Genomic DNA, 23,400 nt, shown 5'->3' on the forward strand with positions numbered 1-23,400 from the left:
TGGTCCCTGGGTTAGTTGGATCTGGATAAAAAAAATGGAACAAATAAATAAAAGTGCTCACCAGTAATTTTGTGGGTCAAGCTCTTTAATTTTTTCAAGCAAAGGCAGAACATTCACCCATCTAAGGAGTCAGATAAGTTGCTGTTACTACTATTGGTGCCAGTAACTAAACACTCTTTGTGAGCTTTCACAATGTTATCCATGTCCTGCATCCATTTTTCAGTTTTTTGAACATGCTGCACTCATTTTTACCATGTAATCCAGCATTACATCAGTGACTGCTTCAACCAGAAGTACTTTCACTTCGTACATTTTGAAGGTGTTTTTTTCCTTGCTGTGACATAATTTGTAGTCTGTGTCTAGTCAATTTCAGTGACTCTCAGTTCACAGTGGTATGGAGACATTCTTCAATTGTTTTGTTTACTGAATTTACCATAGCATCTACAACATTTGAATTAAAAGCTGATTTATAGTTTTCAAATGGAATGTTTTTGAATGACAGCCAGTCTGTAATATTCTTTTTACTGGAGCCTGTGTTTAGAATTTTGTATGGTTTGTGGGAGTAGTATGGTGCATTATCACCTATAATAACACAGTTGTCCTCAGGGTGAGGAAGAAATTTGGAAAACCAAGATTCAAAAGACTTGCTGTTCATTTCTTCATGGTAGTCATGGGGCTTTTTCAACTCGAAAGTCCACAAACACTCATCTACAAAACCTGTCTCTCACCCAATATGCTTTAGTGTTAGTCTTTTTCCTTTCCCAGATGGTTCTTTGTTTCCTGTAGACAACCCAGATAGAAAGGCTTCCGTAGCTGATGGCACTGAATCATCTACCTAGATTTTATTAAATATATGGCCTGCATTTAGCCAGGTCTTATCCAAGTAATAATTTTTTTCTAACTTACTGGCATGCTGACTTTATTGTCCATAGAATGACCTATTCTTTGTCGCTCAGCATGCTTTTACATCCATGATTAATGTATCTGAAATTCATCTCTTTCAATAAAGAGTGACATGTGACTCATCTGAAGTCCAGCAGATCAGAAACTTCATTAACAGAAGCAAAGACTTTATCAATGGTAGGCAGCTCATTGCAAAAGAAAAACTGGTGCACTTTCTTTCTTATGGCATTTCTGTCAAAGTCATCAACATTTTGAATTATCAGACAAGCCGCTGACCCCAGTGGAATGTGCAGTTTTAGCAACAATTTCTGATTTTATTGTTGATGGATGGTGGATGTAAATCACGTTCTGTCATGTATGCATTTGGGATCATTTTCTCCTCTGAACTGCTTAATGCTTATCTTTTTACTTGTTACTTAGTTGGAGAATGCAAACATGTCTTGAGTTTCAGTAGAACTTGACATATAGATGTTTAATGTTGGAGGATACACAAAGGATTGTATCAGAAAAAAAGAAGAAAAAGATAAAAATGCATAAACAATACTTGCTCTAAACATAAATAATAATGTTTACATTTCCTTACTTACAATGTGTAAATTCCACTTACACAACTTTGCTGACTTCTTTAACAGCAGAGTGTAAGGTGACAATAGCCCGTACTGAAAGAATCATGCACCCCTGGCAACTGCTGCTAATGTGCTGCAACTAGCATGTTATTCAGATTGTTTACTTCTGTTGTCCCATCTCCACAAATGAACTTTAGATACCTAACACAAAACACTCACATGTACGTGCATATGAGTAAATATTGTAACATTACTGTTGTTAGAAATGGCAAAGGATGAGAACTGTGACAACAAAGGAATATCCAGCAAACATGCATAAATAAAAAGTGGGAGGGAAGGAGGTTGGGAACAGGGAATGGGATGAAAGGGTAGTGAGGACAGAAGAAATATGACCTACTGACAAATGAAAATTATGCAAGCAGCATAAAAATGAATAAATAACTAAGAAATGAAATGACGAGGATAGTTACATAAACATTAACGATTCACTACAGGTCAGCTACATCCTCTACTAGAATTTGGAATATGTTTCTTTTTATTCATAAGTGGAGAACAAAATCAAACAAAGTAAAATCCAGGTTGGAATAATGATAATATTTTGAAAAGCTAAGATCGGTTATCACACTACTGGCCACAGAGGCCAAACTGAAGACAGCCGTTTGGTAGGGTCTGCAGGGCAGGGAGGGGTGGAAAAGGAGAGAAGTAGAGGAGGAGAAATAGACTAGTGGGTACACTGGTTGAGTAGAAACTGTGTACTTCTGGAGAGGGAACAGGAAAGGAGATGGTGTGGAGGAGGACATGACCTAGTGAAGTTTGAGGTTTGAGATTGGGGAGGGAGGGAGGGGGGGGGGGGGAGGTTACAGTAACTTAGAATGTACTGCAGAGAAAGTTCCCAACTGCACTATTCAGAAACTTTGGTGTTGATAGTATGGATTCAGAGGACAAAGGCTGTAAAGCAGTCTCTGAAGGAAGCAAATTGTGTTGGGAAGCATGTTCAGCAACTGGGTGGTACGGTTGTATGTGATGGTTAAGTATGGAGCTGTTGCATCAGCATACTCTGAAAGGAACCTAATTGGTATACAGTCTGAACCAGAATACTCGCTTTTATTAAGTGATTTAAGTTGTTTCACTACTCTGAGGATATCTACTTCTATGTTACTCTTGTTGGCAGCTGTTCTTGATTCGAATTCTGGAATATTTACTTTGTCTTCTTTTGTGAAGGCATTTTGGAAGGCTATGTTTAGTAACTCTGCTTTGACAGCGCTGTCTTCAATAGTATCTCCATTGCTATCATGCAGAGAAGGCATTGATTGAGTCTTGCTCCTAGCATACTTCACATATTACTAATCTCTTTGGATTTTCTGCCAGGTTTCAAGACAAAGTTTTGTTGAGGAAACTATTACAAGCATCTTGCATTGAAGTTCATTTTAAATTTTGAGCTTCTGTAAAAGGTCGCCAGTCTTGGAGATTTTGCATCTATTTAAATGTTGCATGTTTTTTTTGTTGTTTCTGCAACACTGTTCTGACCCATTTTGTGTACCAGGGAGGGTCAGTTTCATTGTTTGTTAATTTATTTGTTATAAATCTCTCAATTGCTGCTGATACTATTTCTTTGAATTCAAGTCCCATCTGGTCTACACTTATGTTGTTAATTTGAAAGAGTGGAGATTGTATCTCATGAAGGCTTCAAGTGAATTTTTATCTTCTTTTTTGAATAGGTATATTTTTGGAGGATTTGGGGCTACAATACTCAATCTTGCTATGACAACCCTGTGTTCACTAATCCCTGAATCCATTTTGATGCTCATTATTAACTCAGGATTATTTGTTGCTAAGAGGTCAAGGGTGTTTTCACAACCGTTTACTAGTCGCGTGGTCTCATGAAGTAACTGCTTGAAGTAATTTTCAGAGAATGCATTTAGCACAATTTCAGATGATGTTTTATGTGTACCTCCAGAATTAAACATGTATTTTTGCCAACATATCAAGGGTAAATTAAAGTCACCACCAACTATAATTGTATGAGTCAGATACATGTTTGAAATCAAACTCAAGGTTTCTTTGAACCTTTCAGCAGTTGTATCATCTGAATTGGAAGGTTTGTAAAAGGATCAAATTATTATTTTATTACTGTCACCAACAATGACCTCTACCTATATTAATTCACAGGGGCTATGCACTTCAATTTCACGCCAAGATAAACTACTTCTAACAGCAACAAACACGTCACCGCCAACTGTGTTTAAACTATCATTTCAGAACACCATTAGGTTCTTCGCAAAAATTTTGGCTGACCTTATCTTTGGCTTTAGCCAGCTTTCAGTGCCGATAATGATTTGAGCATCAGTTCTTTGTATTAGCGCTTGGAGCTCTGGTACTTTTCCAACACAGCTATGACAATTTATAACCGTTATACCAATGGTTCCTGTATCTACGTTATTCCTGCTTTCAGCATGCACCCTTTGTGACTGAAGCCCTTTTTGTGTTTTCTTGAGACCCTCTAATCTAAAATACTGCCCAGTCCACACCAACACAGCCACTGCTAAGTGGACACCTGATCTATTCACCTGTTAACATTAAAGAATTTTTTATCCTCAAATCTTGCCTCACCATCATTCCCCAAATCCCTTAACACAGAAACTAACCTTATATCTGCGGAAAGAACTGCAATCCACCAACTAAAAACTGATCCTGGCCTTATAATAATATCTCCACAACTATAGTTTTGAACCACAGGCATTATTTTTCAGAGGGAATCCACCAGCTGTTGTCAGATTCATTCACCTGCAAACCCAGCCACAATGACCCCAATATGACAAATCCAACAGGATTTCTAGTCTCTCCTCAAATCCTTAGGCCCATCCCAGAATCTCTCCCTCGAGTCTATATTCCTCTTCACCTCTACCACATTCCGCACGTGCACCTTCTACATGCTTCCTAAAATCCATAAACCTAATGACTCTTCACACCCCATTGTGGCCAGTTCCTGCCCCCCTCCCCCCTCCCCCCTTCCTCCCTGAGGGAACCTCTGCTCTTGTGGATAAACACCTTTAGCCTGTTACCCATAACCTACGCTGCTATTTAAAAGACACCAACCATTTCCTCCACTGACTCTCCACGACTCCTGGTTCTTTACAACTTGGCACTCTGCTAGTCACTGTTGATGCCACCTTCCACTATACTAACGTCCCTAATTCCCATAGCCCTGTTGCCACTGAATGCTGCCTTTACCAGTTCCCGGCTTACTCCTTGCCTACAACATTCTTGTAGTCACCATGACCAACTGTACCATTACCCACAAACAAAACCGTGGTACAGGAATGGACACTCGCATGACACCAACCTATGCCAGTCTACTCATGGACCATCTAGAGGAATCCACCCCAGCCACCCAGAATTTCAAACCCCTGACCCCTGACTTGGTTCAGATTCATTGATGACTTCTATGAAATCTTCATGGGCTATCAGCCAAGTGGTGTCGTCTTCTAGTGGCAACATTTCAATGGATTGTGTATCCATCATCTTCAGGTGAAGTGTCGGGATGCTGTATGTTGTGCGCCTTTGTAGCTGCTGGACCACTATCAGATTCCGGCCGCCGACCGATCACGTGCCAGCTGAATTGCACCGGGTGCTTGGTGCCAATGGTGGTGAAGGGGACACGCATGCGGGCGTCGATTCCCTGTGTCTGTTCATATCAGCATCAGTCGCATTCCCCTTCAGACTGGAACATTCTTGCCAAATTTTCCTAATTGCAGGATCCCAAGCTGTACTGCGGTGGTAAGCACTGTCTCGATTAATTAAATTTTCACGCAGACGAATCTCTACCGCTTCTTTTATCACTGAATCCCAAAATCCACTGGCGCTGCATAACTTGTTTGCTTTTTCAAATTCGAAGGTATGCTTTTCATTGATGCTGTGTTCCGCCACCACGGACTGTCAACCTGTCCAAGACGTACGTTTCTTATATGTTCCATACGGCACTGTGTAATGCAACATTGCATCTGCCCTATGTATTGCATTCCACATTCGCATCCAATTCTATAAACACCCAGTGTCATTAGTCCTAGTGGGTCTTTGGTCGATCCAAGAATATCCTTGAGTTTCTTTGCTGTGTGAAACACGGTCTTCGCTTGGTGCTTCTTAAGGATTCTTGCGATCTTCGCCGTTGGTGGTCCTGCATACGGCAGGAACACACAACCTCTTGTGTCATCCTCTTCTGGTCTCTCTCCTCCTCTCTTCTTATTGTTCCTCAAAGCTGTTCCTATTAGTTTTCGCTGTAGTTGTTTCTTCTGAAGGTTTCCTTTAGATGTTGTAATTCACTCGGTAAGCTCTTGTTGTCGCAAAAGGACCTCGTCCTGTGTACGAAGGTGTTAAGTACAGAGCTGTGTTGCGCTGGATGGTGACAGCTCCTATCTTTGAGGTATAGGTCTGTATGTGTTTCCTTCCTACATACCGAATGTCCCAGCATGTCTCCTGCGTTTCTAGTAACCAGGGTGTCCAGTAAGGTTAGGCTTCCATTTTTCTCCATCGCCATGGTAAACTTGATGTTTTCATGTATACCGTTGAGGTGCTGCAAGAACTCAAATAGTTTCTTTACCATGTGGCCATACACAAAAGTGTCATCCACATATCTGTAAAATGCTTTTGGTTTCAGTGGAGCTGTGTCCAATGCTACCTCCTCGAAGTATTCCAAGTATAAGTTAGCCATGCTTGGTGCTAAGAGGGAACCCATAGCAACTCCATATATTTGCTCATTGCGACTAGAAGATGACACCACTTGACTGATAACCCATGAATAGTTCATAGCTGAAATACACCAGAGAAAGCCTGCAATCATTGATGACATGTTTGTGATCTGGATCGATGGTGAGGACACCCTATCCACATTCCTCCTGAACCTCAACACCTTCTCTGTTCGCTTTATCTCGTTCCCCTCAACCCAACATGCTACCTTCCTCATCGTTGACCTCCACCTCAAAGATAACTGTATCAGTACCTCTATCCATATCAAACCTACCAACCATCAGTAATACCTCCACTTCGACTGCTACCACCCATTCCATACCAAGAAATCTCTTCCATAGAGCTTAACCATCCATGGCTGTTGCACCTGTACTGATGAACATTCCCTCTCCAAATATACTAAGGGTCCCACTGAGGTCTTTACAGACAGAGTCGAGCCTCCCACCCTTGTACAGAATTAGATCTCCCATGGCTTGTCTGTCCAATCACATTCCACCTCAGCTAACCGTCACATTTCTATTGATCCATAGGTTAAACTCATTGATCTCATGTCCAGTCCAGTTGTGATTGATGATGTCATTGCGTCAGCATGGGAACACAAATGGGGTTGTCTGGTGCGAAGCTTCATGTTCAACAATGCACACTGAATGGTGTGCACTGAAAGACTTGTGCCTGCACTAGCACTATAAGCTTTTGTCATATCTACCACAGTTTGCCACTAGTCCTGCTTTACAAACCAGGAAAGCCTCTGACCATGACTTTTAATGAGGCATGAGCGGCCAAGACTTTAGTCATCTCCTTCTGGTTTCACCATCCTTCAACCACTTCTATAAGTTTTCATATCAGCAGCACCCAAAGAGTTGGGCAGTGTTTCCAAGATGTTCATTTCTGGGTGCCTGGCCATAACAATCTACCATTTGCCAGAGTCACTTATGTCAGTGGATATCGCCATTTGCAGCCTGTATAGTTGCTAGACTGATCCCCTGTTTCTCTCTGCTCTGCTTATATATTTTCCTTATTGCGCCACATGCCCACACCACCACCATGTGATATTAAATTTCATGGTGGGCGATGGTCATAATGTTTTCGCTCAGCAGTTTGTTTCTGTTAATTGTGTATATAGGAAGTGAAGCTCTTTCCCCTCCAGCCTTTCCTTCTAAAAATTGACATGTTCTACATCCATGAGGATCTCCTCAGCATGGATCTATGGAACGAAAAACTAATCTAAACTAATCTAATCTAATCTCCAATGGTCTAGTGCCTTGTTTTTGTTGTATTGAGTTCTAAATGCTCAAGTTAAGTTGTGTACTCATTATTTATTTAGTTTCTATTAATTTTGTATCATTTTTGGCTTCATTTATCTTCTTGCTCAGAGTTCTATCAGCTATGTACTTTTCCCCATCCTCTTCCTGTGAACAGATGTGTGCCTGTTTTGTTTAGCCCATGATAGCCATCTCTACATTGCTGTTAATCACCCACACTTTCCAACTCACTTACTCACTCATGCATCCACTGACATCATGCAGCTTTTTGTCATTATCTTGTTTTCCCCCTTAGTGTTGCTGCTATTCTTTATACCCTAGACCATGCTTTATTCCAGTTAGGATTCACCTTTGTACCAGAAAAATGAAATGTTGTGATTTAGTACATTTCACTGTTTCCCCAGTTATTCAGCTTGCAGCTGTGATTGAAAGGCATATTTCAAATTTATTGTCTGATAAACTATGTATGTGTCGTTACTTGGTTTGTTCAGAAGCATAATATTCAGCTTAAAGCTGAAGAAACTTGATTTAACTATAAGGTTGGCTTTCCACAATCAAGTTGATTTTCTGTGTACAAGTATGAATGTTGTTAAAATAATTTGATTTTATGTTGCATATGTGTGTTTGCTATCTTTCATCACACTTTCCATTTTTCACTTTCTTAATGGCCTATGTGTCATATACTTTTGCCAGTAGGGAGCAATATTTTATTGATTAAAGTGCATGCCTTTTTCTAGTTCAGGTAATTACTTCAAAAATTTATGATTTAATTACATGCTTTTAGACCTGTAATTTTGAAACAAAATGAAAATAATGATGTAGCTGGTACATTGTGATGGATCAGATAATATAAGGGCTACACTTTTTTTCAGGTACACCCCAGTAATATCACTCAGCTAAATTTGAAATCAGTTCTGGAATAATTAAATGTTAATTATGATATATACCTGTATGACTGACTAATTTATAAGTAAGGTTTCTGTTTTCATTAATAACGGATATTATCCACATGGATAAAATAAATGTTGTTATGATAACTACTACAGTGAATTGACTTCTATGAGTGCAGAGGTTTTCCTCGGAATAGAAATCTGGAATGAGCGCAGTTTAGCCTTGGGATTTATTTTGATTAAAGGAGCTATTGCATCATGATTCTTGTAGTAGATCATGGGCATTACATGATGAATACCTTGCACATTAATCTTGATGACGACGATCACCCAGTATGAAAGAGCTATGATGTTTTGACTTACAGACAGTATTATGGAAGTGGAATCGTGTCTATTAACTAAACCATTCTGTAGTAACCAAGTAATACACAAAACTGACCCAAGTAACACAAATATGGCTTTATCATAAACCTATAAACAATAACAGAAATAAGCATCTCGTGACTCCTTGCATAACAAGACAAAAGATTCACAAAGAAGGTGCATCATAAGTGATACACATAACAACTGATGTCAGTGGTACAAACTAAGGGAACAAAGTGAGTGTGAGTCAGCCCTGCTCTGCTCCAAGTTATATTTTGAATCTTTCTCCGTTCAGTTGGTAGTTGATGGTTGGAGACACAGAATCGTTGTTACAGTCTACGGAAACAAGTTCACAGATGTTGGCCACTGAAGGGATGGTGTACGTGATTTAAGTTAGACCCTTCAACATCAGTTAATGCCTGAAGATGATGTACTGAATTACTGAAACTGGCAGCTACATCAAAAGAATGGTTCTGAGTGTTCCATTTTATTGCATAACTGAATGGCCAAAGTCCCTCAAACCTTAAATCAGAAGGATGGGCATACAAAAATTTTGCTGTCAATCCCTGGCCAAAAAGCTTGTCTCATAGTCAACAGTTTAGTTCACAGAACTCCCTAACGACCCTGATGGAGAAGGTTCTTCATGTTGTAACATGGTGGGAATGACTACTCTGGGAGAGAGATCTTCTGTGGACAACAGCAAAACACTGTTAATAACAGAGAGGAGATACCATAAGGCAAAATAGTTATGATAGGGGTCGAAAGCCCCACCTGGCAGTTTAGCTGACCAACCATGGCCGAGAACCGGGTTGGCAGCAATGGCAGCTGTTCTGTGCAAGCTGGACCATGACCTGCAGTTCAGTATCTAGATGGAAGAAAAGGAATTCACCACGATCAAAGTCAGGACCCACAGGAAGATGGGACAATGCGTTCACATTGGCATGTTTAGACGTAGGTCAAAAGGGGATTTCGTAATTTTAATGAGACAAGAATGGTGCCCAGCAATGTAGGTGGTGTGCTGCCTTGTCAGGCAAGGAAGTGTGAGGGTTAAACAAGGAAACAGAGTTTGTGGTCCGTAATAAGGTGAAACTTGGACCCATACAAAAACATGGATTGTCTGGAGAGCACAGATTATGGCAAGAGCCTCTTTTTCCACCAGAGAGTAATACTGCTGGACCAGAGTGAGAGATTTAGAGGCAACAATAACAGGTCATTCAGAGCTGTCAGCATATCGGTGTTCTAGGACTACACTGAGGCCATACTACGAGGTATCTGTCACCAAAACTATGTGCTGATGCGGAGAGAACATAGCTAAACAAGGGCCCAAGAATTATTTGAATTTTAACATTTGATAAGCATGTTTACAGTCTTGGCCTCAGCAAAAAGATATTCTTTTTTGTAGTAAGGCTTGCAGCTGGTGGGCCAATGTGATTGCTGTTGGCAGGAATTTATCGTTGTAGGCTATATTCCCCTAGGAAGGCCTGAAGTTCCTTTGTGGATAAGGGATGAGGCATAAACATAACAGCAAATATGTGGTCTGGCAGAGGGAAAACCCTATCCCATGAGACCTTGAACCCCAAATAAACTGTAGAAGATTGAAAAAACTGATATTTCACGAGGTAACGCCGTAAGCCTGCAGACTGTAAGACAGAAAACAGAGTGTGCCAATTTTTCAAGTGGTCGGTGGGGCAGCCCATCACAACAGTATCATCCAGATAATTAATCCAGCCGAGGACAGGCATAGTCAGTTGCTCTAAAAATCTTTGTAAAATAGCAGAGGTGCTAGCCACATCAAAAGGAAGATGCAAGTATTGAGAGACCAAAAGGAGTATTCAAAACCAGAACTCACTGAGGCACTTTGTGTCCACAGGAACATGAAGATACACTTCAGAAAAATCAATGTTAGAAAAGTGCTGACCATTTATTATTTTTGCAAACAGTTCCTTGTGGCATGGGAGCAGTTACATATCCACAACCTGCTGTGCGTTGACAGTGGTACTGAAGTTGCCACGAAGGCAAAGTTTCCCCAGCAGGTTCCAAACTACAGTTGGTGGAGTTGACCACTCACTAACCATAACAGGTTCCACAACCCCTAAAGACTGAAGTGTGTCCAATTGTGCTTTCACTTCATTTTTCGGGGTCACAGGAATAGGATGCAAGGCTGAGCTGTGGATTTCAAAGAAATATGACCAGAAAAACTCATAGCACATCCTTACCTTCAAAAAACAAGTCTGAAAACTCTTCATTCAGTGTTTTTAATTGGGAATACAATAGCTGATCAGGCACAAGGTGAACTGCGTCAGTGATTGAAAATCCAAATGCCTGAAATCATCCATCTTGAACAAGTTCTCAACACTGGCTTCAGAAACCACCAAAAATGGAACAAACCACTGCCTTGTAAGAGGCAGAGGTTGTAAATTGTCCCAACAGTGCTATTTTTTGTTTGTAACAACGAATCAGCTTCCGCATGATTGGTGTCAATGATGGTGAGCCTAAACTCACATAGGTTTGAGAATTCAGTAACATCACTGCAGCACCTGTGTCAACGTGCAGCCAGAGCACATGAAGAAAAACACTTAACTCAGTAAACAACTCGGGAGAAGGCACAAGCCTTGGAGTCACACAGTTTATGTCCATGTCCATATCCTGAGCGTTCTTTGGTGAACAACACACGGAGGTGATGTGGCCTTTCTTCTGGCAAGAATTACAAGCAGCCCAGTGCTTAGGGCACACTGAATGTTAGTTCTGTACAAAACAGAAAGGACACAACAGAAACAGAGAACGTTGACACTGGCGCTGTGGCAGTCGTGACTGCTTGGCCTGGCCTATGTTTACTCAGTGCTGGGCCTGTATGTTTGCCATCTTCACTGCTGCTTCGTAGTGCAAAATATTTTTCCTCCTATTGGGCACATCGCATGCTTCTTTTTGGACACCCGCTGTACGACAAACTTAAAAAAATTGTGCTACTTCCAAAACTTCTGCCAATGGGTGTGGGGGTTTCACAGAGTAAAGCCGTCTGGCACACTTCATTGTCCACAGCTAAACAGATAATTGTGTCATGCACAGTAGAGCCTGTATAAGAGTCGTTATGGGCATCAGTAAGAAACTTGCTAAGGCTAGCTAAGCTAGCATAGCTAAGGCTATGAAGTTCAGCTGCCCAGGCCTTGTATAACTGGTGTGGTTTCTTGCAACATCAGTATAATTCAGTTCATGCCATTATGACATGCGTTTGTTTGTGATGGTAGTTCGACAATAAACTCCACATGTGATTAAAAGTAAGAGCTGTAGTTCTTGTAGAGGGGCAAATTGACACAGTAATTGATACACCTAAGGTGGAATCCTTGAGAGGAATAAGGCTTTGCACAAATTCCAGTCTGTCACACCACAAGCCAAAAAATGCTTTCTGAGTCCTTTTTTGTAAGTGTCCCAGTTCTCTACTGAACCATTTTATGGAGGAGAAGTGGGTAGATAGACCAGTGGAATGGTACTGTGTCTGTTAATTGAAGCCAACAATGTGGTCACTGCTGAAATGTCAGGCTCAGTAGCACAGCATCCATAATGACTAAACCTGATAAACCTGCACTTAAAGACTGCACATGCGGAAACCATTCCAAACTCCTCATCAGTTGTGTAGTAACCTAGTAATACGTGGAACTGATCCAAATAACGCAAATATGGCTTTATTCATAAACCTATGAACAATAACAGAAATAAGTCTCATGCGACTCCACATATAACAAGACAAAAGAATTATGCAGGAGGTGCAACATAAGTGATACATAGAACAACTGATGTGGGTGGTACGAACTTAAAGAACATAGTGAACATGAGTCAGCACTGCTCTGTGCATATATAGCCGTGAGTCACCAATAGACATTGTGGCAGAGACCGTGCCTTGTGGACGCTTCCTACAGGTGACCTCGAATGCCTGGTCCATGCTCACAAAGTTGGTGGTTGATTTAAGTATACACATGCAATGACACTACACTCAGTGCACTCACACTCATGTGCAGTAGCAGCAGGCTACAGCACATACCAACTGTGTTAAATGACTAATAGAAGAAAATGGATTGATACATTCAGAAATGAAAATAAAATGTTATTTGTTTCATATTGCCAGGAATATATTTTCAGGAATAATAAAAAATTATCAACAGGTCACAAACATATCATGAGTAAGTACAGTTAACATTTCATAAATGACAGAAGATCAAACAAAATTAAAACCAGATCATATGTCATTTGTTACTGATGCCCATGACACCTCTTAGCAGACACTATTGTGCACTATGCAATTACCTGTTTAGCTGTGGACAGAGAGAAGTCTGGGGAGGAAATTCAGCTTCATGCTTTATTCCATGGAAATTGTCTATGCACTAATGTGATCACATTCTGTGATACAAAGATAGAAGATCTCAAGACAAAATAAATGGCAGCAAATTCTCTACAGAGTGATAATAGAACATTTTAATGGAAATGTAAGACAAAACCTAAAAGCAAATTTTTTTGTGGGACACACTGCATAAGATACCAGAGATGATATGGGTCATTCTTTAGTAGAATGTACCAAAAGCAATAAAGTGTTTCATCCACATCTGAAAGGAAACAAACAACGGAAAGTTGAGGATGGAATAACTAGTAGAAACTGGACTTGGCAAGAAACAAAGAGCACTAAAACTGAAACAATAATAAAATTAAGCAATATTTACCTGGGTTGCACAATGCAACAGCAAGTGTCAGGCTGTAGAATGTATTTCAGATCACTCAGTCTCACTGGCACAGTAATGTTTATTAAATCACATGGTTTCAAATGTCAAGCATCTACTTTCCAGCTTTGCTGTCAACTGAAGTTTAAAACTGGAATCTTTACATGCAAAACCAGGCATTTAATAAATTGAATTGTACAAGTAAAATTATTAATATGTATCAAGTGATCATAAAAGCTAGAAAGAAAAAAACAAACAAAATCACCAGGCAGGCAATGGAAATTTAGGTTATGAGAATTTACCTAAAGTGAGGAGATTCACTAAACCAAATTAAACAGTGATTTCAACATCTTAGGAAATGAAAACTGTGTACACTTAGAGAAAATGAGCTGTTTTCTCCTTAAAATATGATGTCAAGTTGGTGTCGTTTCCTTGTGGGATAGAAAGTTTACAACTACTATGTAAAACCTGTTTGGTTTATGACAGTGAGACATGGAGCGTCTGTGTGATGAACATTGAAAAACGGAGTGTTGCTCAGTGAGCAGTGGAGAGCATAATATGTCTTGATAAGAGGAACAGTAAAACAAATAAATATATCAGGTTACAGATTGGAGTGGAAATCTGATTAACTATAATTGATACAGGCAGTACATATAGCCAGGAAAATGGATGGTAAATAAACTAAGAAAGTACTTTGCTGGATTCCAAGACATAAGAAAAATGCTAACATGGAGATCTAATGGAAAGTGGGTGTATGACATTATAAAACATGTGCAAACAACACAGCTCAAGACTACACTGTTGTTGTTGTGGTCTTCAGTCCTGAGACTAGTTTGATGTAGCTCTCCATGCTACTCTATCCTGTGCAAGCTTCTTCTCTCCCAGTACTTACTGCAACCTACATCCTTCTGAATCTGCTTAATGTATTCATTTCTTGGTCTCCCTATATGATTTTTACCCTCCACGCTGCCCTCCAATGCTAAATTTGTGATCCCTTGATGCCTCAGAACATGCCATACCAACCGGTCTCTTCTTCTTGTCAAGTTGTGCCACAAACTCCTCTTCTCCCCTATTCTATTCAATACCTCCTTATTAGTTACATGATCTACCCATCTAATCTTCAGCATTCTTCTGTAGCACGACATTTCGAAAGCTTCTATTCTCTTCCTGTCCAAACTATTTATTGTCAATGTTTCACTTCCATACATGGCTACACTCGATACAAATACTTTCAGAAACGACTTCCTGACACTATATGGAAGAATAAGGAGGCAGCCCTTACTGAGCAGTTGATGTCAAAAGGGGGGTGCTGTTGCTGCTGCTGATTATGACAGTGATCAATTTATATTTAAAGTTTCTAAGGAAACATTAACCAGAACTAAACTTAAACTGTAGATTGAACCAGCTTTTTTAATTTTATTTTATGGCCAGTTTTAATCTACATTGTCATCATCATAGATAGAAAATTGTGAACAAAGATTGTTTGGAAATCTACTAATTTTAAACATTTACTGTGATTGTATCACATTTCATTTAACTGATTTCTATCATAAAGGAAGAGGAGGATGAAGACAGGAAATAAACATCATCCTATTGCTTGCTATTCTCTTCATGTCATTACCAACTGTTTTGGTAGTTTCAAAGATTTCTGCAGTACTAGTACCTGATATTGGTTGTGACCAACAGAGAGATGATGCATGGCAGTAAGCATCACAGTTGGGCAGTAGAAAAAAAGTGCAGTACTAATAACTATAGTAAGGGCTGTGTCATACTGTTAATATGCCTTTGCCTTTTTAGCAGTTTTATCAGCCAGTTAAAATATTTTTGTGTGATACTTGCTTTTCCATAAACCTTCACTCATGAGCCAAAACATTGTGACCAACTAATTAATAATGTATTGGTTCACTTTTGGAATAAAATAGAGCTTAGATTTGGCGTGGCATGAATTCAGCAAGTCTTGTAGTTTTCCTGTGTATGTGGCACTGTATGTCTATACACAGCCCATACAATTCCCTTAAATTGTGGGCTGGTGATTTGTGTCCCAGATATTTTCCATTAGGTTCAGATGAGGCAAATTTGGTGGCCAAGACTTCAACATAAGCTCACTATTATCCTCCTCAAACCACTGTAGCATGATTATGACCTTGTGATGTGGTCAGTTATCCTGCTGGAATATGCCAGCGACTTCGTGGAGGACATCAAGCATGAAGGGATAAAGGTGGTCTACAATAATGATCATGTAGTTCACAGCTGTCATGGCACTTTCAGTTACCACCACAGGTCCCTTGGAAGACCAGGTGAATATCCCCCACTGACTCATATTTGTGGTGCGGTTAACATTTCAAGCAGCCAGTTGCCTGGTTGACCATTGCCCTGGTGTAACATGAAATGTGATTCATCTGACACATTTCCATTGATCCATGGACCAATTGTGATGATCTCATCCCCACTGCAATAGTAACTATGTTGTTAGGTCAACATTGGATATACAGCAGTCATCTGCTGTGAAGCCCTATGTTGAACAATGGTCAGTGAACAGTGTGCTTCAAAACATTTGTACCTGCAGCAGCTTTTTAATATATTGTCAGATATGCCATGGAATGCCACCTATCTTGCTTTACAGAACTGGTAAGCCTCAAAGTTCCATGTTCCATGATGAAACACGGATGGCCAACACCTTGTCACCTACTTGTAGTTTCACCATCCATCAGCTACTTTCCACAGATGCTCACAACAGTAGCCAAATAGCCTCACTGTTTTGAAGTTGTTCATTTCCAGGCAGTGGGCTGTAACAATCTGCCCTTTGTAAAGTTGCTTGTGTCAGTGTGTTTTCCCATTTTTGGCCCATGTTGTTGCTAGAATGATCCCCCATTTGTGTATATTCCACTTATATTCTTTCCCTACCACATTATGTACCTGCAACACTACCAGGCAGTATAAAATCTTGTGGTGGGTAGTGGTCATAATGTTTTGGATCAACAGAGTATATTCTCATATTTTCACCTTCATAGTTTTCCATTTACATTGCCTTTACTTGTTTAATTAGAAATTTCTTATTTTTTCTCATACACTTGTCAACAAAATGCACTCATTTTCACAAATTTTACAGTAAATGGTGGTGAACAAACAATGCAATCAGCAATTAACCTGTTATGGCCAGCTTTCAAACCTGGGGACTCACCACACCCACCTCCCAGAAGAAGCTTCTCTCTGCAGCCACAAGGAGATTCACCAAAGGGTAGCTTGAAAAAGGGAAGCTCTCCAAGAAATAGCTTCTCCAAAATGTACAGGTGAAAAATAATTGTAGAGGTATTTAGAAGCCTCTTTGTGTACCTTGTAATATTTTTTCTGTCTGTCATCACATGCCTCCCCCTCCCCCCAAAAAATTCATTGGTAATACTTGATAACATAATTGTTAAAAAGAGGTTAATAAATAGCAGAATACTACAGCACTTATTTTGGGTAAGGTCCAAAAGGACACAAATAATTTATGTTTGATTTCAAAAGACAGAACTCACCATATATTATATTTAAACAATACTTAAACACAAACACACAAAAAGTATTATCCACTCAAAAATTACTCTATGGACTATAAGTATTTGTTAAGCAGATGATCATTAATAACTATCCAGAATTAGAAATCACAAGTCTTTTCCATAATTATAGCACTGTAAATATAAATTGAAGTTATGATTTGCAACTTTACCCAACTTTGATGCAAAAAGGAGCAAAGTATGAAGTCACTTTTATATTTGTGCCATAGACTACAGTGGTATCTTAACACATCATTGTCAGACATGTTGGCGCAAGACTCATTCTCAAAGATGACATTTTATCAGTGACAATGACAGTGATGCCATTCTTGTGCCCATTAGAGTTTAAGATATTAATGGTTTCTAGACTATGTAATCCAGTGCACTGACGTGTGTGCCAGCAATCTGGACCACAGCAAAAAGTACAGCACTGGAAAAGCAGGCAGTTTCATACTGTCTCTAGGGCTCCAACATGAAACCTACACAGTTTAAAAAGTTACTCAGCCATTAGGGACATGCAGGAAATATGGTGGTGATTCCATGGTGTGCTCACATTGCATGACGCAGTGCCAGATTTTTGCTGCATATAACCGTATTCTCCCCACTGACTTCACATTTGTAGTGCTTTAGTAGCAGCATGTTGTGTATGAACCCTGCTGTCACAGTCTGTCCAACTCATTTCCAATGTATCAATCATTCTGTCATGTTAAAACTTTCTTACATACTGATTTTGTAACAGAGAAATCAATCAAAATAATATAATTGGATAGATAAAAAATCTACTCACCAAATGGCAGCAGAACACACACATAAAAGAAGGTTATGATTAGGCAAGCTTTTGGAGCCAGTGGCTCTTCTTCAGGCAGAAGAGTTGAAGGGGAAGGAAGTGAGGCTGAGAAAGGATTGGAGAGGGCTAGGAAAAGGTGCAGATTTCGGGTAAGTATCCAGAACTGTGGGTCAGGAGAGACTTACCAGATGGGATGAGAAGGAAAGAATCTACCCCTTTTCCTAGACCTCTCCAGTCCTCTCTCTTCACCCCTCTTCCTTCCCCTTCAACCCTTCTGCCTGAAGGAGGAGCCACAGCCTCCAAAAACATGCCTAATTATAACCTTCTTTTATGAGTATGTTCCGTCGCCGCTTATTGAGTAGATTTTTTATCCATCCAATTATATTATTATGTACTGATTTTGTATCTTCTGACATCAACTAGCAGAAAGATATTTGCTTTTATGTTTATACTTAGCTTGACAGCTTTTCAGTGATCAATTTTAGTTTAATACTAACCTTTGCATTTACACAAAAGAGAACACTGCTAAGGTTATGAGTACACCATGCATCTGCAATGTTAATCACTTATTCATTTGGGATGTTTGTTCAGTGGGTTGCAATTTGCATAAATGTTGTAGTTTCCCCCAGAGAAGCATTCTTCAGTATTCTCATTAGTAACCATGAGTGGATTTTGTATGCTTTCTATGTGTGACAGTGTACACAGAGCAATCTCTTTGATAATGCACAAAAAGAAAACATATTAGTTCTTGATAACCTAACATATAATAGGACAAACAGACTTAAGTTACATGAAAGGCAATGTTGCTTCCACACAGAAAATGATTATTAACATGTAGTTGCAATCCTAAGTGTAGGGCTGCTGAAATCCTTGGGCCCTTTCCAGAACCTCTCCCTTCTCACCCCAACAGCAACTGACACACCCATATTCTACATGCTCCCCAAAATCCTTAAACCTACCAATCCTGGGTGCCCACTGTGGCCAGTTACAGTGCCACCACCAAAAAAATCTCAGCTCTTGTTGATCAACATCTGCAACCAATTGTCCGAAACCTAGCCTCCCACATTAAAGATACCAACCACTTCCTGCACTGGCTTTCCACTGTCTCCACACCCTAACCTCCTGGTTCCCTTCTCGTGACTGTTGATGCAGCCTCCTTATACACCAATTTCTCTTACTCCTGTGGCCTTACCACAATGGAACACTACCTCTTCCAACACCCTGCAGATTTAAAACCCATCATTTCATTCCTCATAGACCTAACAAACTACATCCTAGCCCATAACTACTTCACCCTTGAAGGGATGGCATACAAACAAATTCTTGGCACAGCCTTGGGCACTTGCATGGCATTCTCCTATGCCAACCTTTTCATTCCTAGCTTCCCAAAATCCCAAACCCTTGGTCTGGTTCAGGTTTATTGATGACATCTTTATATTATCTGGACCCGAGGTCAGGATACCTTGCCCTCATTCCTCCACAACCTCAACAACTTCTCTCCCATCTGCTCCACCTGGGCCTTTTCAACCCATTGTGTCACCTACCTATTTGATCTCCTTCTCTCAGTTTGCTCCATCCGCACCTTGGTCCACATGAAACCCATCAACCACCAAAATTTGCTGCAATTTGATAGCTGCCACCCTTTTTACATAAAAAAATCTGTCCCATACAGCCTGGCCATGTGTGGTAGATGCATCTGCAGTGATAAGAACTCCCTCATCCAGTATGCAGAAGGCCTCACAAAGGCCTTTGCAGGCAGGTGATACCCTCCAGACCTTATTCACAAACAGATCTCCCATACCATATCCTCACACACACACACACACACACACACACACACACACACACACACACCTGATCCTCACATCCATCCCAAGAACGAACGACAAAGAAGGGCCCCCCCCCCCCCCCCCCCTTGTCAACCATCACCACCCCAGACTGGAATGACTACTGAACCACATCCTTCGTCTGAGCTATGATTATCTATCATTATGCTGTTAAATGAGGGACATCCTACCTAACATACTTCCAACCCCTCCCAAAGTGGTGCTCCACCACCCATCCAACCGCCATAACGTCCTAGTCCATCCCTACACCATTCCCACCCTCAATCCCCTGCCACAGGGATCATACACCTGTGAAAGATCCAGATGCAAGACCTTTCCGATCCACCCACCCAGCACCACCTACTAGAGTCCCTCCACAGGCTTATCCTGCCCCATCACTGACCGTGCCACCTGTGAAAGCAGCCATGTTATATACCAGCTATGCTGCAACCACTGCACAGCATTGTACATCAGTATGACAACTGACCATCTGTCTACTAGAATGAATTTCCACCGTCATATTGTTGCAAAAATCAAGGTGGACCGCTCAGTGGCACAACATGTAACATGTAGCAGAGCACAATATGCGAGATTTCAATGGCTGCTTCACAACCCGTGCCATCTGGATCCCCCCCCACCAGCACCAGCTTTTTTGAGCTGTGCAGATGGGAGCTATTCTTAAAGCACATCCTTCACTTCCCTAAACTTCCTGGCTTAGACCTAAGGTAGGGGTGTGTGTGTGTGTGTGTGTGTGTGTGTGTGTGTGTGTGTGTGTGTGTGTGTGTGTACATACATCATCCCTCTGCCCCAGTACCCCTGCCCAATTTGTATCCCCACATCAGCTAGTTGTTTGCTGCTATCTCACACCCTAGTCTATGAAATCATGTCCTCAGCCATTTGCCACCTGTCCTCAAAGATGGCTCCCATATCTCCTCGGAGGGGTGGGGGGGGGGGGGGGGGGTGCCAAATTTATATTCTCGAGAAAAAAAAAACCTTGCTTCCCAAAGTGTCCAGCATCCAGTGCACGTTGGTCTATCGATTATTCATATGATTTTGTAACACATCCCTGTTGGTTATTGAACACATTCTAAGTTGATATCTGAATGAATCATAAGTTCATTTTTGAATGCATGCATAGCGTACATGATGTCTCTGTCAGGTGAATCCCTGTCACATTTACAAATAAACTCTCCTGCAGACAAAAGTGGACGGGGCTATGCGAGTTGAGCGGAATAAAACCGACCGGGTGAATGCCAATCGCTGTTTGTTTATGTGGTTGACTGGGTTTGTGAATGATCAGTGTTGTTATAATTAATAGCAAAGTCTATAGATTCAGACTACCAAATGGAAATAAATGACTAACAGGAATAACAGCTGATAAAGATTATGCATTATCCTCTCGGTGTATCAAAGAAAATGAATTTTTGACAGAAAATATTTGGCCAGGTCACTATACTAGTAAGGGTCAGTTGTACAGTCCCCAGCTAGTAGCCCCTTAAGTTCTGTTCTGGGAATAAAACAGAAAATGCATTGTAAGAACACATAATAATGCCTAACCAGAGAACAAATGCGGGATAACTAAACCGGTGACTGCGGCAGGGTTAGTGAAGTTAACTGGAGAATAAGTTTTGACACTGGCATGAATAGGTACAGAAGTAGTGGTGAGAAGATTGTTTGTGAGAATTAGGAAGGAGAAAAAATGGGAATAACACAGAAATTGTGGAAGAATATGACGATTCCAAATTTATATAAAAATTTCATACTACTACTTTTCAATCTCATGGTTGAGAAACTGGAGCGTATGAATGAAATATGAAACTATTTCCTAACATAAAGCTTTTTGCTTGTAGTAGGCCTAGCAGACATTTGATATTGGTACTTCATGAATTATACTCTGTTGTGTTATAAAAACGTTCATTTGTGCCAAAACAGTCTGGTTTATTTGGTGTGTGTGTTTGTGCATGTTATAATTGCTCCAATATTAGAAAGGCCTATTTCGTTTTTGTAGCAAACAGTGACAAAATAGATGTAATCAGATTGAGAAACCACGCCAGTCTTTGGTACTATTTGTATTAACAGCTTTTTCAGTGTTAGACAATGACATTTTGATTTTTCATGTAGCAAAACGAACTTTGGTGAGGTAATAGATTATTTTGCAGAAAGGATAGCACGCCATGCAAAGCTGTAGCAAGGTAGAGAGAAATTAATGCAAGGACCTAAGGATTGAAGAAATTTCTATTGTCTTGCTTGTCTCTTGTCTTTAGTGTTTTTTTGTATCCTGTATTTAATTTTATGTCTCACAAAACAGCAAGTTATTAGCAAACAGCCAATAGACAGTGCAAATTTTCAGAAGAGTTCTTGTTCTCCTGGTAACAAATAATCCCATCCTGTATTAACAGCGAGGTTTTTTTTTTCTTTCTACTTTTCTGTCTTTTTTTTTATTATTATTATTTTAAAAAAGAATGGCAGGATATCAAACCAGCAACTGCAAGCAGGAGAGGCACCACAGGTCATTTTAATTTCCACTGTCCTGAATGTAGTTTCATGGCACCCATTACAAAATATACACATTTGAATTCCACAGAGCAAAATACAGTGACGAGTAATAGAAGAATACTGTGTGAAGAGGTGTGGCACTGCACTTTGGCACACTTAAGACAAAATAACATGTCTTACATTTCCTCGAACATGTGTGTTTCATGTATCAGGCTCTTCAGAAAGATGTGCACTACAAGATTAAAATATTTTTGAAAAGTCGACCCCTTTTTTTTTTTGTGTGTGTGTGTGTGTGTGTGTGTGTGTGTGTGTGTGTGTGTGTGTGTGTCTGTCTGTCTGTCTGTCTGTCCTGTCTGAAATGCTCAAGGAAGGTATGGAGGAGAGGGCGGCACTATCTAGTACTGCCCCAATTCGGACATATCGTAGATCTGGGGCTGATGCACAAAGCAGTCTGAGTTATAGTGGGGACATGGGTAGTCTCTATGTGACCCCTGTTCACGTTTGATGAGTTTGCTATTTCCTCTTTGTTTACAGCTCTCATGTCAAATGACAACAAAATGGATTTCTGTGTCCCGGAACTATCAAGTGAATTATACATTCACAGTCACATACTTACGGAAGGCTAAAATATGTTATTAGTTTCAGATTTTATTTCGCTATTTTTGACAGCCAGGCATTAATTGCCTTGCCAAACAATGAAGGTTTTTTTTTTGTTGGTTTGCTAAATAAATTTGGCTTTTGTTAATTTTTTCTCTTGAGGCAGTCAATACATTTGAAGTGAAGTGTTCACTATTGGCTAGTTTCAACTGTTTGCTGCATTTCAAGTGCACATTTTCATCACCTAGCACATATGGAATTATGCCATAATAAAGAACCAAACATGAGATAATACAGTACTGGTGCTCCAAGAAAATTTACATCTCGAAAACCACACTTGACCATATCAGATCAAGGCCTACTTCCTTGGGAATCTGCACATGGGAATGTGCACTTTTAAGTCGAGTTATGCATTTTTAGTATGATTCACGAGATTTGGATGCTCTTGGAGTATCCTCTGATGTCTTTTTTTCTTTTACGACATAATGTAGGATCTTTTAATGTTTTATGCGTATGAACATATGGGCTTCCTACGTCATTGTAGCTGCGCAAATGTGGTGACACCTGTTGTCTGTCGCTCTCTGTCAACTGCTGAAACGAACCTTTTTGTAACAGGAAAATATTGTGAATGGTGGTTTGAAAACCTTTACTTTCAAAGTAAATTTCCTTTTACACAAGATGAACTACGTGCAAGAATGTACGATGAATTTCGTAAATCATAGAGC

At 40.2% G+C, this 23,400-nt stretch overlaps 1 protein-coding gene across 1 annotated transcript in view; it reads left to right on the top strand.

Annotated features, from left to right (window-relative positions):
* LOC124622174 (MAP7 domain-containing protein 1-like) overlaps positions 1-23,400 on the top strand; it is a 262,531-nt gene that overhangs the window by 90,119 nt on the left and 149,012 nt on the right. Inside the window, exon 7 of the mRNA XM_047147822.1 lies at positions 16,543-16,723. Within this exon, the coding sequence (XP_047003778.1) occupies positions 16,543-16,723 (181 nt within the window). The remainder of the gene's footprint in view (positions 1-16,542; positions 16,724-23,400) is intronic.

This window comes from Schistocerca americana, chromosome 1 (assembly GCF_021461395.2).
Source record: "Schistocerca americana isolate TAMUIC-IGC-003095 chromosome 1, iqSchAmer2.1, whole genome shotgun sequence".
Classification (NCBI taxonomy): domain Eukaryota; kingdom Metazoa; phylum Arthropoda; class Insecta; order Orthoptera; family Acrididae; genus Schistocerca; species Schistocerca americana.